The sequence below is a fragment of the Varroa destructor genome, unplaced genomic scaffold (genome assembly GCF_002443255.2).
Source record: "Varroa destructor unplaced genomic scaffold, Vdes_3.0 BEIS01000005.1, whole genome shotgun sequence".
Classification (NCBI taxonomy): Eukaryota; Metazoa; Arthropoda; class Arachnida; order Mesostigmata; family Varroidae; genus Varroa; species Varroa destructor.
This window is the reverse complement of record NW_019211458.1, coordinates 38,637,014-38,653,150: the sequence shown is the minus strand read 5'-3', so window position 1 is coordinate 38,653,150 and position 16,137 is coordinate 38,637,014. Positions and strand designations below refer to the sequence as shown.

Below are 16,137 nucleotides of genomic sequence, written 5' to 3'. Positions count from 1 at the left end.
CGTATCGCTTTCATCATGTCATGGGCACATATCATACGCATACCCCGTTTCGCAAACTACGCTTATTATCAATTATACCATAATCATTCAACGGCACGTCTAACGAGAATAACAGTATGATCATGAAGTCAGCGTACATTTAAATCATCTTTTTTCTTATAGTTTTATTTTCGTAGCATTAAAAAGTCTTTACACGGTGAGCACGTTATTGACGAAAAGTTGCAATTTGTTGGTTTGAAAAAACTAAGAAATTAATAGAAAAATAGGAAAACTGCAAAAAAGCGAAATGAGATAATAACGTCATATTCTTGATAATTATAATGTGACATTAGATAAAATTATAATAGAATTAATGAGAGCAACATGAAAAAAGTTGTACATGAATTAATTTAATGACTAGGGAGAAGCATTCATTGCAGAAATGGAGAAATCAACAGCAAAGTGGAAATGCAAATGGACTAGAAGAATGGCTAATGGAATAACATCAAAAACAAGAAAAAAGGCAACGAAGAGGAAAAGCGAGACGGAAAGCGGTTAAAAGCTCGATGTGCATTGCTATGATTGCTAAATATTTAATGAATAAATAAGCGACATTAAAAACTTTGTACGATTTCACCAAGAAAATCTTTGTTCTTCATTGGATACCATAGGCACGGTTGATGATTACACGCAGACCTGAACAATAATGTAACTAATATTCCGGTTAAGCGGTTACGACAAGGAAACTCAGTCATCATCTTATGAGTCAATGAAGTGATGCAAACTTCTTCGCTGTGCGATGTCATACGATAGATTAGAACACTGCTTCTACTGCTATACATCAAGTAGCTACATATTAATTACCTCACATGCAGCTTTATCGAAGCGCGTGTAGGTTCAATAGGCATAGGCCAATGTGGTATAACTGGACAAAGTTGGTCCTTTACGCAAGCCCTCAGAATACTTAGGGATTCGTAGGTCTCCACACACATACAGACAACATAGACATGCACCTCAGTTACCATGATATAGAAGTAAATATGAAATAGGAAGCAGATATTAATATCTGCAATTATTCATTTCACAAGACAATATATAACATTGTTTATTTACATGAACATGCCATTATACATCAGTTTATCAAATAAATTCCACCAGCAAATTCTGACATTTGCGTACTCAAGACTGAGAGAAGAACTCTCCGCGAGTTCTTCTCTTAGTCTTAACAAAATTGTATAAAGTTACCACCACAGTATTCCCTACATATGCCCCACCTGCACGCGTTGCAACGCTCATGCAGTCCTTTACATTGGTATGTCAATTTGTTTTTACTGATCTAATGACATACACAGTATGCTCGGACGAATAAATGCGTTCTCTATTTAATATATTTAAACCGGCTAGTACTCACATTTCTTCTGATGGCGAGAAATACGAATTAATAAATACAATTATTTTTGTTACATATACGACATTTTCAACATCGCACTTCGAAATACTATAAGAGGCAAAACAAAATTGAAGATAGTCTATTCTCTACTTAATCCAAAAAGTTTTACGAGGCCCGCGTCCCTTTCTCGATCTTCTGACAACGGATATTTATCGTCGCAAGCAAACGCCAATAGGTGCCGTTTTGGATGCCATGCCACTGAGAACGTCGACGCTTTAACAGGAATTTGGTGAACCATTTCACCTGTTGGTGAACATAGACAGCATGGTTTAAGCTACATAATGTAGTTATCTACACACATTACTAAATTATGAGTTGTAAAATATACTACGTTTATTATATAATCTACAGCTAATTTATATGCCTAACAGCTTAACGGGACTGAATACAAAATAAATTATAATAGCACCGAGGACACGCCACTGTTACCAACTATGGCGCTATCCATGTGCTCACCTGTTTCAACGTGTGCAATGTCTATAACAAGGTCCTCAGACGCCGATGCAATTAACTTTCCATCGTGGCTAAAGCTTAGTGTACGAACTGGCCAGTCCAACCTAGAAAACACGTATACGCGAAAATACATCCAGGAAGATAATATCCAAATGTGGCTATCCAAGCGTATACCTCTTAAGTAATATCTGCTTTAGGTGGTCAGTGGACGAAGAAAACAGTTCCATCAAAAAAAAACGTAATTTTCATTTTCAACCTTTTTCGGTCTCAAATGTTGTAAAATATTATAACATTTCCAATCACATGAAACGTACTCAAAATATTTGCCATTGCTCATTTTTAAACGATTCCAGCCTTCAAAGATTTTGTGTCGGATATGTGGATTAGATGGCAATAACGTTCAAAATCAAATATAGCGAAATAGACCTATAATACCTTTCAAAAACAATTTACAGTAGTTTCTACGATGAATGGTTAACAAAAAATTTGTGAATCTGCATAAACTTATCTATTGAAGTCCGTTCTGCATATGTTACATATTTATATGTGAGAAGGTTAGATAAAATTAGCCCACTAGATGTTAAATATATATAGCACTATGATCTGCTTCAACAAGGGAAGGGGTGATCTAACTCGGAACCATATTTTGGTATATCGGTATAAGATCTGCTCAATAAGATAGGTTGAAATGTCGAGATTACCAGCTAATTTTTGGAAATTAGAGGAATTAGAAATTGATAAGCTTTTTCAGGGCATTTGAAGGTAAGTTAACAAATCTGGTACGCATCAAAATATTCTACATACTCTGTTTAAAAGAAAAAGACATCTCTATAAAGTTAGCTGATTCTCCACAAAGTAGAGGATTACATCCATTAGGATCCGTACACGTCCTCCAGGGAAATCAAATGCGTAGAATCGACCGGAATGTATCAGATTTGGCTACATGTAGTGGAAGTGTGTTGAATTTACTTAACCAATTTACTCACTCAAAAATGTCTAAAAATCTTGTGGTTCCATCAACTTAGCGGCCATCTCTTAGATTTCTTAAAAACTTATCTATCCGATAGGACATATGTCCCGATCTACTAAAACATGGTTATGCCAGCCCGAGAGCTATCCGTGCCCCTATAGAAGACTTACCTGTTGAAGGTACGAATGCAAATAAGTTCGTTAACATCCCAAAGTGAGACGAGGGCATCTGAGCTGCCGGTTGCAAAATAACGCCCACGAGGATCAAACTCTATGCATATACAATTGGACGGATGAGCCTGCAGTACTTGAATACTAGTCATCTCCGGGTAACTGCCATAGAGATCCGGAAATCACAGAAGCGAATTATTCTTTTAAAAAATTTCATTGCAATCTAAACCCTCCAGATAGACTTTGCTAGATTGACAATGTGTTAGTCCTTAAATTAAGCGAATCTGACGGATTTTTAAATTAAGTAATTGAACTTTTGAGCTACGCGCCACTAGCAGCCACAATTTGGCTAGTAAATGTCTCAGTATTGTTGCAATTGATGAGGCTTTTTACAAAAGCAGAGTCTAAGGGCTCTGCTTTTTTCGCCCTTCGAATTCCACTCGAATTCCACACGAAGCGTGTTACATAATTATAACCTAAATACTGAAAATGCGGAAATTAAATACTAAATGGGTCTCCAACCATTCATCATTCGAGATAGTTTGTTCCACATTCAATTTGCAAAATTTTATTCAATGAGAAACCTGTCTGGAGCATGTGATCGTCATAGACGAGGCATGGCTCAATCTGCCACCTTCTAAAAAGGCACTAAGCGAGCAAACGATATATTGAGTTCGGTAGCAGTGTTAAGTAAGTTTGGGCGTAAAGTAATGGTAGTATTTATGGTGGACATCAAGGGCATCTGCTACTGTGAGATAATCCTTGAAAATGGAACAATGAATGTATACCCGCTATCAAGAGTTTCTCAAGGGATTCTCGGATTGTTTGCATGGCAACTGAAAATATGCAGTCTGCTTACTTAAAGACAACAGCAGACCTTACTGTCATGCTCCAGTTACTTTCTGGATTGAACGAAAAATATGCAATGTTGGCTTCAACACGCTTATCCACTCGATTGGCCCGAGTTACAACTTTTTTTTCCCTAAAAAAGGCTATCAGTGAGCAAACATATATATTACTGTCAACTTACTTCGAGAAGCCATAGATAGAGGAAGTATATATCTATATATGGTTGTTCAGAAGCTAATTGAGCGCTAATACACGACTATAAGAAAAGAGTATCTCTGACATATTAAAAACCATTACTTTAATCTAACAGTCCATCTAATTCGGAAATTATTCAATTTCAAAGTTCGCCGGATTTGCTTGTAACAGTTTATATATAAATACAATGGTTGCCGGAGCTGTAAATTCACAACAATCACTACTCGAATTAATCAGGTAAGTCATCTATATAATTTACTTAAGCGTAAAAATATCTTCGACAAGACTGCTAATTACCTGAATACATGAATACAGCCAAGTCCGCTTGTAAGAAAGAAAAAATAGCCGCTTTTGTCCCAGGACATTTCGTTCACCTCAAATTTGAATTGTTGCTCCTGACGAATTTTGAACGTTGACACATCTACAAACGACACCAGATCCTGCCCGCAATAAATGCTATTAATGCAACCTATTATGATTACACGAACCCTAAATTATTATGAAATTATATTGCTAAAAATACGCGACCGGAAAATACAATTTTTGAGTTACTTTAGTCAAACAAAACCTTGCTCATTTTCAGCAAATTTTTTTCGATAGTTTCCAAAGGTCCTTCAATTTCAAATGGGCTAAATGTTGCAATTACCAGTTGTAATGATGCGCAGCTTTATTAGGTATACTGAACCGGTCACTCTAAAACTGTAGAATTTTAAGCTATTATGTAATAATAAGGTAAAGTAATATTTCAACATTAATCTTAGACTAGCGTTAATATAATAGTCGTCCTTTCAAAACTAAATCTACTAAATCAACAATAGGAAATCAAATAATAATAGACTCCTACTTCTTTGTTTCCAACAGCAAGAGTTTGACCATCCGGGTGCCAACAGATATTGATGTTTTCGCCTTTCGTAGCAACTGTGTGAACTGCTTTAGGCTGGCGCGCGTCCCATAATTTCACACTTCGATCAATGGATGCTGTTGCAAGCACGTCAGGGTTACGTGGATGCCAGCACAATTGGTCGACCGACTCCGAGTGTCCACGAAGCGTTGTATCCTTTGCCTAAATAAATTAACATGGATACCGGCAATTAATTTGTTTACTTTTATTTGTTCGCAATGAAACTAGCGAACGTTATTTGAAATTTCTCTGTAGGCTAATAAGGCCCCTGTGAGCGTAAAGGTATATATAGGACAGAGTGACAAAATATAATAAAATAAATAACAATATATACTCAGTTGTCGTAAAGTGGAAACTAATAGCCCTATTTCATGAGACTCACCAGTCGATCTTTTTCCAGATTAAATATAGTAACACTCTTGTCAAGGCTACCCGAGGCTAGTCTACGTCCATCTTGGTTCCAGGTTACGCAATGCACTTTCAGTGAGTGTACACTCAGCTCGCGTTGGCGGTCATTTTGAGCAAAATGCTTACGAAGTGTAAGCACCTCGGTCGAGGGTCTATTTGTGCTCATAATTTTTTTGCTCTGTTTAAGACGGATCAGAAAGTCAGGAAAGTAAAACATGTTTAAGACATAAAAAGAAGGCCATAAATCGACTTTACGCAAGTGCTACATGTACAGAATAATAACGTCTTAGTACACATAATTACAAAGCTTATTGCGATACGCATAAACCGGATGGCCCGTTCCAACTGCGCAAAACTTGCGTTTATCCGTTACCACTGGTACCAGACTAGTTCCTAGAAGTAAACAATGGACTCGTGATGCCCAAGGACACAGCATCGTTTTCAGAATTTGAATAAAGAGTAGCTTTGATACAATATTTTCGTACTGAACAAACTCATATTAAAATTAGAAACCCTTCTTCTCGGAAGTCTATGCAATTGCCGATTTGTCATGGGGTCTCTGACAAACTGAATAAAGATTTTTATGAGATAGATTGGAAAATCTTCAACCGAATTTACATTCAAACGATCGACAATGCATCAAAATGATTCAGATCAGTTTTTGATGTGCTTGGATTTTTCCTATAGAAATTGACGGTCTTTTCATCGAAGAGAATATCTAATGTCAACCAAGTCGGTAAGATCTAACTTTATGGATTAATTTTTTTGAGACTTTCCGAGCGCTTGCATTTTTAAGTCTTTCGGCCTACCATCGGGCAGAAATTTAATTCTGTAAACATTTTTTTCATATTGTGTATTTTAATATCGCTTAATGCATTGCAATTAAAGTTATTCGAAAATTAAAGAAATAACATTTTTAAAACGGTTTAGGCTCTGAATTGGAACTGTAGTCGCCGCAGATGATTGTTATATTGAATAAAGCTTTAAAAAAAATGTATAAAAAACTTTTAATCTACACATACACCTATACCGGCAAAATGCCATTTGAGCCTTTGCTTAATCTCCACGAAAGTATTAAGTAATCTCTTTTCGTTCTTTAAAGTTTAACACCTGCATTATCATCGTTTGTTGGCATCCTTCATAAGTCAGGATTGCGACCAAAGTGACGAACGCTAGATGTATTAATGACGACAGTTGAAGTCGTCAAAAACAGATCAGTTTTGTGGCGCGGGACTACCAAAGTGCTGCATTGTTTGGGACCTTTAGGTGCAGCTTCATCCCTTTTGGCATATGGCACAAAAGAAGCACTGTTCCGTCAGACGCTTTATTTTTCGAACAATAACGAAAAATAGTAATGAAAAATGAAATTGGATGGGATAAATATTAGGATATGTGCATTTATATATTGAAGTAAACTGATTTTGTTGTCACCTGACAGAAACAAATGCTCGATAGTCACTTGCCCTAGCCTAATGTAGTAATAGCCCAGTTTAGCTCTAGACAAATATAACACTCATATATATATATATATATATCTATATTGGCAATGATTAAGTTAGGCTCGTTCAGTTTGAACCGCCAGATCAAAGAATATGTATTAATAAAACAATTACGTAATTTGACTCAAAGGATGAGTAAACTACGTTGTGCCTAAAATTAAGTTTGTCGTAATCTATAATGATTATTTACTGCCGTTAAATGTTATGACAATGCAAGAGAGTTCATATGAACAAAGCCTCGTGAAGGTCGAAAAAAGAAATCTTCAATATAAATTGTAGTGTACTCGTTATCGTAACTCTTTGCCATCTGTCTAGATAAATTAAAATAATAACTGCAGTACGTTTTCACACTCTGCATTATCACCGTTGTACTCGGAATAAAATTATCCTTACGTTTACCGTTAACTATTCAGAATAGAAATGCTTTTTTTTCACTGTCGTTCCGAAGCTCAATCGAGAAGACACCATCGCTGGCTAAGCCGGCATCAATATTTACACCCCAACAACAAAACACAGCAGCATTTCAGAATAATCCCACCGCATAGCTTCATGTTGCTAGTACACTACACTATATACGAGCTAGTTTATTTAAGCGTGTCCGTGTTGTGTTGACCCCGTGTTACTCTGCTTCGATAGCGTTTGCTTCGTCGATGCTGGAGAAACATAACAAGTAGTGGATTCTCTGCAGCAGACGACAAACAGGAAGACTTAAAGGGATTCGCTGGCCATGCAAGGTTTTACTGCAGTAACAGCAGCTGTCAGAGTAGTTTGATCGAAATAGGACCACTGAATGGACTGCCTCACTGTTTTTCTCTAGGGATGGCGTGAGAAGCGTTGAATTGCGGTGCAAAGAGGAAACGGCGAAATATTTGTACGTATCAGACCTAGCAGTTTGCGCATGGCAGTGCGCACACTTGTTCCTCAGGTAGTATTCTCGACATTTATCAACAGATCAAAGGAAAATAGTGCAATATTGAATTGTTTCGTTTTTTAGTGTCTCGTATTTTTTGTTCTCGGAAGAACGACATTTACGTATGTGAAGGCTATGTTTGCCCTTCGCTCATCCGTATTGTTTAACTTGCACAGAAGTAGTCCATCAGTCTTGACAATCAACGGTTGATTAGTGAACGTTGGTCTTTTTCAGCTAGATACGTGCGTCTGTGCACAAACAGTAGAATATTATTGTACCACATCTTGAAATAGTAGATGCGTGCGCATATATGATAGACAAGTACCAAAGCAATCTACGTGTCGATAATTAACGAGCTTATGACACTTGCATTGGTTGTGCGTTGTGTATTAGGGTCCAACGGCATGTTGTAAACGATGAATTCATTTCCTCTGATGCAGTAGCCAACTTTGCTCAATTTGGTTCCGCTAAATGTCGCGAATCAAAAAATACTTGGAAGCATGCTTTGTGTCCATGTATGTTGCTTATATGTCTATATAGAGACCAGTTTTACACTTTTTTTTACACACACAAGTTTTTGTCACATTTCAGTTACGCACGTTAAATCGGTGTAAGCAAATCTATTGATGGTTTTTGTGCTTAAACACCGAGCACACATTTGGACTCATATCGGATCGTTTCATCAACAGCATCGTCTCGTACAAAGATGATTAAGGCGATCCTTGTATTCAACAATCATGGCAAGCCTCGCCTGTCAAAATTCTACACACGCTATTCGGAAGATGAACAACAGCAGATCATTAGGGAAACTTTTCAGTTGGTCTCGAAAAGAGAGGATAACGTATGTAACTTCCTCGAAGGCGGATCATTGATTGGGGGCAGCGACTACAAGTTAATTTATCGTCATTATGCCACATTGTTTTTTGTCTTCTGCGTAGATTCGTCAGAGAGTGAGCTGGGCATTCTCGACCTCATTCAGGTTGGTGTCGCCTGTTTTAGTGTCAAAATGATATGTCCCAGACACAACAGACCTGTGGAGTCGTGCCAATGTTGTCGTTCAAGTTCCAACTGATTGAAGCATTGTCAAATCTTTTTATAACCATGCCGACTCTTATACGCGTTTTATATTTCCAGGAGCGTTCAAGATCAACTTGACCTTACCAGTTGCTTCTGTCCTGAAAAGAGGTAGCACATGGGAATTTACCGGTAAAGTATAACTTTGAATCATCTGAATTTTATTTGTTTATCTTTTTTACAGGTATTTGTGGAGACACTCGACAAATGCTTTGAAAATGTTTGCGAGCTGGACCTTATCTTCCATGTGGATAAAGTTCATTATATTTTGAATGAGCTGGTAATGGGTGGAATGGTCCTAGAAACAAACATGGCAGAAATTATCGCTAGAATAGAGGAACAAAGTCGAATCGAACGGCAGGAAAGTGGGCTAAGTGTTGCTGCCGTGAAGAATATAAACATTGGCCAACAGATTAAGGATATCAAACTGCCCGACCTGCCTTCGATCGGTAATTTGAAGTTCTAATTCCTTCATGCTGCACACGTCAGTATTTCATTCATTGATGTAGCAGATATCATAATAGCAACGATCACATTAGCGTAAATAAGATTAGAATATTTAATTTTATTTTAAGAACCGTAGACGAGAACTAAAGTAAAGTAATAAACATTTCTGATTAAGAAAAACGAAAATATTATGATCTCTGCTAAACCATTATGAACACATACAAAGCACACAGCGAAAATTTTCCACACTTCTACGATGATAATATTCGCATCATTAATTTGTTCGTTATTATGTACATCCCATCTGGTGGCATCACGATTTTGTGCGCGAAAACGCTTCCCTCAATCAAGGTCACGTTTCCTTTGATATATCACTTTTTACTTTAATCATCTCTGTTACTTATTATACATATGTTTTGCACGATTTCTGTTATGCTTTTCTATCTCGGATAGAACATTACTGTTGCATTCTAATTAAACGGTGCCTGTTAAATTCCAAATTGCTATTAAATACGTCTTCTTTGATTTCTCTGTAAATACATCTTTGTGCTACCGACATAACTGAAGGTCTGCCAGAGTATAGGATTTTATGGCATTAAATTGTATGTGGGCGACATTGAAAGGTGAAGCTATATTATATGTGTATATGGTAATGTATGACAAGGATGAAGTTGTATTCCCGTTTGGAAATACCGTAAACTGCCAATCAATTAGGATATCTTATTTTTTACATTTGTTCACTTATGGGTTCATATAGTTATAAGCCGAGCAGGTTCCATAAGATGTTTGCGTTATGGAGTCGGCATGTAAAAAGTGTGTTAGAGAGAGAAAAAAATGTAATATACTTAATTTCCAGTTACGATGTTACAAATTCTATCGGCTTACTTTCTTAAACAATGGTACATTTGATCCTTCTATTGGATTGTAAGAGTTTATTTGCTTAAAGAACATAAATAATGCCAGTATTTAACATCGATTCTGTTTGGTTAGCCACCTCTTGTTTGTTAATGTTCTTGTACGTTACTTAGATAATGGGAACAAATGACAGTGGAGAAATTTGAATCTATTTCACGACGGTAAAGTCACCCTAGGACTGTTAGTGTTAGAATGTGTAGTGTTAAACCCTTGGTGTTACCTTTGTGAGCTCTGCATTGTCGTTGCTAATATTGCTTTCATAATTATAATACCTGAATGAACGCTTCTTGTTGTTATCAGTGGTTGTATGAGCGTGTCAAAAATAGCTCCCGAAACAATGGTTCCAGTAAACGATTTAGCCACTAAGCGACTCCAATGTTTCTATTTGATTAATTTTAATTACAGTAATCCGACGAGCTAGATACGTTTTTTTCTTTGATCTTTCTAGTCCGTGAAGTTATAACGATTGGCAGATACGTTATAATCTTTAGCCATGTAAGTTTAAAGTCAGATCTTTTATAACCTGAACATACATCTATCTTTTTATGAAATCTCGGTTCGACAAAACAACAATGTTATCATCAATTTTTTTTAATCAATATTTTTCAATCATCAATATTTTTATACCCCTGCCCCCTACACTTGCTGACTTAATGATTGATCCATTGTTAGCTGATGCATTAACATAAGCAAGATGAGAATTATTAACCGAAATTAAATTTGAAAAAAAATTGCCCTAAGAATGCCCACATTTAGATGTGGAGGTCATAGTTTTTGCTACCCGTTTCCTTTTCTTCATATATATACATATATATATATACACATGTACATGAAAATATGCCGCAGTATTTAGAAGTGCCTGTTCTTCGTTTTTTTTTGAAAGCTATTCACAGACCAGTCGAAAATTGCATTACTAGTGCTCTTCGCCCAGGATGTAGCATGGGGAAGAAAGCAGTGGGAATTTGCAGGCTATTTATACCATCGCCTGTTTCGGGCGGTCTGCACCATGACAATAGTAATAAAACGTAACGAAGTGCAAGTCTTTGACATGCAAAACCAATCTAGATAGGAGTTAATCAAAGTATAAAATAGAAATTAATGTATCGTCATTCCGAGATTGCTAAAGGTTTTCTAAATAACAGATACTTTATGATACAGTAGAATATCCGATTATTGGTAATTATTGGTACAATTATATTAGCAATTGTCATTAATATAAGAAGGCATCATGGAAAGCTGTCCATAGCAATAAAGCAAAGTGAGATTATAATTACATACGTGGATTTTGGTGTCTTCATCTAAAGTATATAGATTTTTAGATAGTGAGAAATACCTTTTCATGACAACGGAAATATTCCATCGTCTCGTTCCACACAAGAGGTTTTGTGCTGCTCAGGCTGATTTTGTGTAACTAGCGACGAATAACTATCCTTACGGTTGGAAGTGTTATGGATGAAGTCTTTTTCGGCACAATAAGAAAACTACCTTGAAAACGAAAATCTACAGTTTTCTATATTTCGAATGAGTGTTACATAAAACCCTTCGTATCGCCAGCTGCATACTCTAAAAGGAGTTGGAGATTTTTCCGATACCGATACTTGATTACTTGCATTTACCCGGAATGTTTATCCAGAGGTCTTTGATCCCTTTTCATTTTTATACACTGCACTTGTTTGTGGGTTTTATTGTCTCTCTAAACAACTGAGCCTTAGAGAAAGCTCGATTGAAACGAAAGTAAATCTCACCAAACTGGACATGAATCTGCTCTTGTTTTGTAAAACAGAAACGGTCAATGCAACAGCAAATTCAGCAGCGCCGTTCACTGCATTGAAAAGTGTGGAAGCAAACGTAATCTGCCGCCTTTCCTTTTTAGATAGTTGTGCGTATTGTTAATGAGCAGAATCAATACTTATTAGGCAATGTGGTATGCTTGTATGGATGTTTTAGCCCGGCACGCTCGTTCTAAATGTCCTCTCAAAACGATTTTCAATAAAACAGTCACTTCCGTCTATTTTGTTGTATTAATTCGGCCTTTCTTATTTTGCATCTTGTAAATATTCATTGGTCAGTCGATTCACTATCGGATAATCGTAAGATTGAATGATTGCGCTTGATTGTCTTAGAAAATATCGTATCTATATATGTAAAATATATTTAGAGATATCTTTTACACAATGTTTGCTATGCTCATTGCTGATGCTAATGTGAGTTTTCTGCGGCCATTTTAAATGTATATTCTTATCGATTAACACGTCAGAATCGGATTATGTTATGGTCAAGTGGCATCGCTTTTTCTCTATTTTCTCATCGCCTCAGTGAACAAAAGCGTTGTCCCTTCATTAATATAATACCGTTTCAGACAAAACCAAGTTCGTGATTCTCCGTACAATGAAGGGAAGAGACAGTAAACATGCGTTTCTTAAATAAAAAAAATGCAACGATTTTCAAGCGGAGTCCAGCCCTCAAGTTGGCAAAGAGGCATATCACTTGCAAAAGGGAAATCTGTACACAACAGTAGCCAAGGACGAAATAATCCTAATTAGTTACATACCAACATTAAATTTTAGTGATATTTATCCAAAAGGATCTTATGGCTTGAGACAACAGCTGTTTTTCATATCACTTGTATGTTAGATGGGCAAACGAAAAGGAATTGTTGAAATACAGAGTGGTGAAAAAAACGATTTTGACGATTCCGGTATTTATATCTATATTACCAATGTGTGTTGTACATGACTATCTTGTAACGTTTATTGCATTTCGAAACTATTAAATTCTATTAATCTAAATAAATATATGTAAACGTTAAGATACATTTCGTTTTCGAGTTTTTTTTCGTCGTTTTAAGTGTTTTCAAGAAACTTCATTGTGCTGCAGTACAAAATTTCATCCTGTGTGTTGTGAAAGAGAGTTCAGGAAGGAATACAGACGTTATTTTAACAGACAGGTTTGTTGATGAATGTCGCATTTTTTTTTTACTAGAACTCGACAGCTATCTTTTTGGCTTCTAGTTTAACTTCTGGTAACGCTTCAGGCAACACCTGAGAATTGATATAATATATCATTAAGTTTCTTCAAGCTAAGCAGGTTAAAAAAATTGAAGAACCTTTACGCACTTAGCTACGCATCATTACCAGATGAAATTTAATAAATATTTACACCAATTTTTTGGTTATTTACGCCTACAAGCTGACTGAGTGTCATCGGAGAGTAATTAGTTAATTTGCAAAGATGTCGCTTAGCAGTGAATATCAATACTCATTAAGTTTCTGTTTCTCGAAAGTTGGAGCGCCAATGGAATCTATCGCCGATTAGTGGAAATACTGGACAAGAAGGCCTTCAGCAAAATAACTTTTCGTTACTGGTACAAATATTTTAAGAATGGAAATTGAGAAATTGAAGGCCACGAAAAAGATGATTGTACCTCAAGCTGTCAAACGGATCACTAAAGCTCACTAAAACAGGGCATGCGCAATGCTCTCCCCTTTGACTCAATGTGGGATGCCTTAAGGCTTTGTTTATTAAGTTGAAACGAAAAGAGTAAGCATGAAGAAACGAAAGATGTGCACACGAACTGAGTTCAGGACGGATGAAACACGTGTACTGTACTTTGTAGATAATTTGCGTTACAATTTCCAGAAAAAAATTATTTTGGTGCACACAACCGCCGTAGAACAAAGGTGCTAATGTAACGAAATAGTTTATGCAAATTACTTCCAGCTACTAATGTGAATTATTCGTACTTTTTATAGTTTTTATTAAATGCGGAAAACATGCAACAAATAGTGAAAGCTCCAATTCAGCTTCCTAGAAATAGGACTTAGATCTACATCTGAAACGTAAAAATCAATCAAACTAAATTATGTATAAATATTAAGAGGGCCATTAAAAAAGGCAACTAATTTTCTAATGTCGTCGATTAAAAGTCGAGAATATGCTTTCTAAGGTATCCATAATCTAGCCATTTGTATACATGCTTCGAATTTTAAGTCTGGTACTGCTGTCATGCATTGCTTAAGACGACTGGCTTTTAGCACGGAACAAAGTATGCTTAGTTCCGGTTCTGGAATGCCCGGTTTCGCTTGTAGACCACCACGTTAATGTGAGTCTAGTACACCAGCTTGTTATTACTGTATTATTACCTTCAACTCCACTGAAAGCATGCTAGGCGTTCTCCACTACGCTATCTATTCAGCTTGTAGGTATGTAAATTACTATTACCGCTACTACTTTTATTACAAATACACACGAATTTCTTTTCGGAGACACTGAGTCGGCGTGTCACAGACAGCCCATATTTATTGATTTATTTGTTGTTGTTGTTTAACTGTATATAAAATTACACTGGCGCGTCCCTCTGAACGGTAAACACCTAAACTACCACAAGAGGGCACGGATGGCGGCGAATCGTTTAAATCTATCGCCCTTGTCCGCCAACTCGCTGTCTAACCAACATTTTTTATGTCTACATACCATACACCACTTCAGCCAACATCTTTCCCATTATTTTTGTATTATCTTTTCGTCGGGATGTTCTAATGCAACAAATGCTACAACTTTCAACGGCTAGCGTTCCTCTTGTTCCAATCCCGAGTCGAAATTCTCTCTTCAGCGTTCCGTAGTTCTCCTTTAAGCAAGGCTGATGGAAACCAATAAATTGTGTCCGTCCGTCATCGATGGCGGGCACTAAGCCAGGCGCTCGCAAAGAAATATTTTGGACTGTAGTGTCTCGAGGATACGGAACAATACTAAGTTTGGCCTAGGTGTAGGCCCCCCCCCCCCCAACAATTTAGTCCGGTCTATACATACGTAAGCACTGCGAAGTCTCGAGATGACCGTTACCTCTCTAAGGGGGGTTTCGAAGCGGCGGAATACAGCAAGCAATGCTCACGGTAATAATAATATTATCGTTATAATAGTAATAATAATTGTACCTCATAATCTCTATAATATATACAACAGTCACAGAAAATAGAGCTTACTCCTTATTAAATCTTATTATTTCTTCACATTTTACATAATTTAGCTCATCCTATTTTTAATAATATAGATGTGAAGACATTTTTCATCTTCTACTTATATCTCGTATTTCCGCTACCAAAAGTTTCGATCGACCTTTGATAGGAGTTTAGCCACAATATATTTTGCTATACCCTTAAACAAATTACTTTCTTTCCCTACACGGTCTTCTGCGTGGCCCAACGCCCCTAAGTAGCAGATACCTAAAATGAAACTGTTCTTTTGTTAAGTCCATGCTCAAACTTTAATTTTATAGTATTAGCAACTAGTCTGGCCAACAGTTCAACGGATGAAACCATCGAATACACTTGCATTTTCTTTGATCGCAAATTGGCTAGGCCTGCCAAACGCCGGGCCACAGATCCGATCAGGACTTGAAAACCATTGATAAATAATAAAAATGGCTAAAATATAATAGCCCGTTTTTTATCGAGTAGGGCTATCGGCACGATACGTCTTACATGACCGTGTAACACAGCGATTTGCTCCTTTTACTAGAACACACCCATTAAAATGAGCATTTTCTGTATTCGTCATTACATATAGGTGTATCTTGTCGAAGTATTTAGTTGTCCATCGCTTTCAATTCTCATAGACTTCGCCATGAAGTTTTCTATTTGAACGCTTATTCCTATCGTGTAATCTTCGCCCAGTTCTTGTCGGTTTTCATTTTCGTTAAACACATTTTATTTTTCTACATTTATATATGTCTGTGTATAGATATATGTATATACATGTATATATAGGTTAGTGTCACGAACTGCTTGGTAAGTTGTTCGGGTGTATTCAGTGTTTAATCAATCTTAAAGACTCTGTCTTCTTTTACAACAGTAGTATATAGCGTTGATAATTTTCTCTAAAGTTAATGTTAGTGTGTTCACCCCGATATACAATTTAT

The 16,137-nt window shown here is 36.6% G+C and overlaps 2 protein-coding genes across 6 annotated transcripts; one reads left to right on the top strand and one right to left on the bottom strand.

The window, feature by feature from the left end:
• Positions 1-1,051: 1,051 nt before the first annotated feature.
• tex (THO complex 3 homolog tex) lies at positions 1,052-8,294 on the bottom strand. 4 transcript variants are annotated; one of them, XM_086989568.1, is made up of 7 exons: positions 8,155-8,294; positions 5,350-5,553; positions 4,911-5,129; positions 4,364-4,506; positions 3,023-3,184; positions 1,886-1,986; positions 1,052-1,672 (listed from the first exon to the last, which is right to left on the bottom strand). In XM_086989568.1, exons 1-7 carry the CDS (start codon positions 8,188-8,190, stop codon positions 1,509-1,511), a joined length of 1,029 nt encoding a protein of 342 aa, XP_086845694.1. In that variant the 5' UTR covers positions 8,191-8,294; the 3' UTR covers positions 1,052-1,508. The 4 variants fall into 4 exon arrangements, with proteins under 4 accessions (XP_086845694.1, XP_022664793.1, XP_022664792.1 ...); XM_022809058.2 differs by lacking the exon at positions 8,155-8,294 and adding an exon at positions 7,907-8,046; XM_022809057.2 differs by lacking the exon at positions 8,155-8,294 and adding an exon at positions 7,274-7,417.
• Positions 8,295-8,490: 196 nt separating this feature from the next.
• or (AP-3 complex subunit sigma-2 or) lies at positions 8,491-13,035 on the top strand. Of its 2 annotated transcripts, XM_022809060.2 has the most exons (3): positions 8,491-8,763; positions 9,043-9,307; positions 12,580-13,035. In XM_022809060.2, exons 1-3 carry the CDS (start codon positions 8,491-8,493, stop codon positions 12,645-12,647), a joined length of 606 nt encoding a protein of 201 aa, XP_022664795.1. In that variant the 3' UTR covers positions 12,648-13,035. The 2 variants fall into 2 exon arrangements, with proteins under 2 accessions (XP_022664795.1, XP_086845730.1); XM_086989604.1 differs by lacking the exon at positions 12,580-13,035 and having other exon boundaries at positions 9,043-11,503.
• The last annotated feature ends 3,102 nt before the right edge of the window (positions 13,036-16,137 follow it).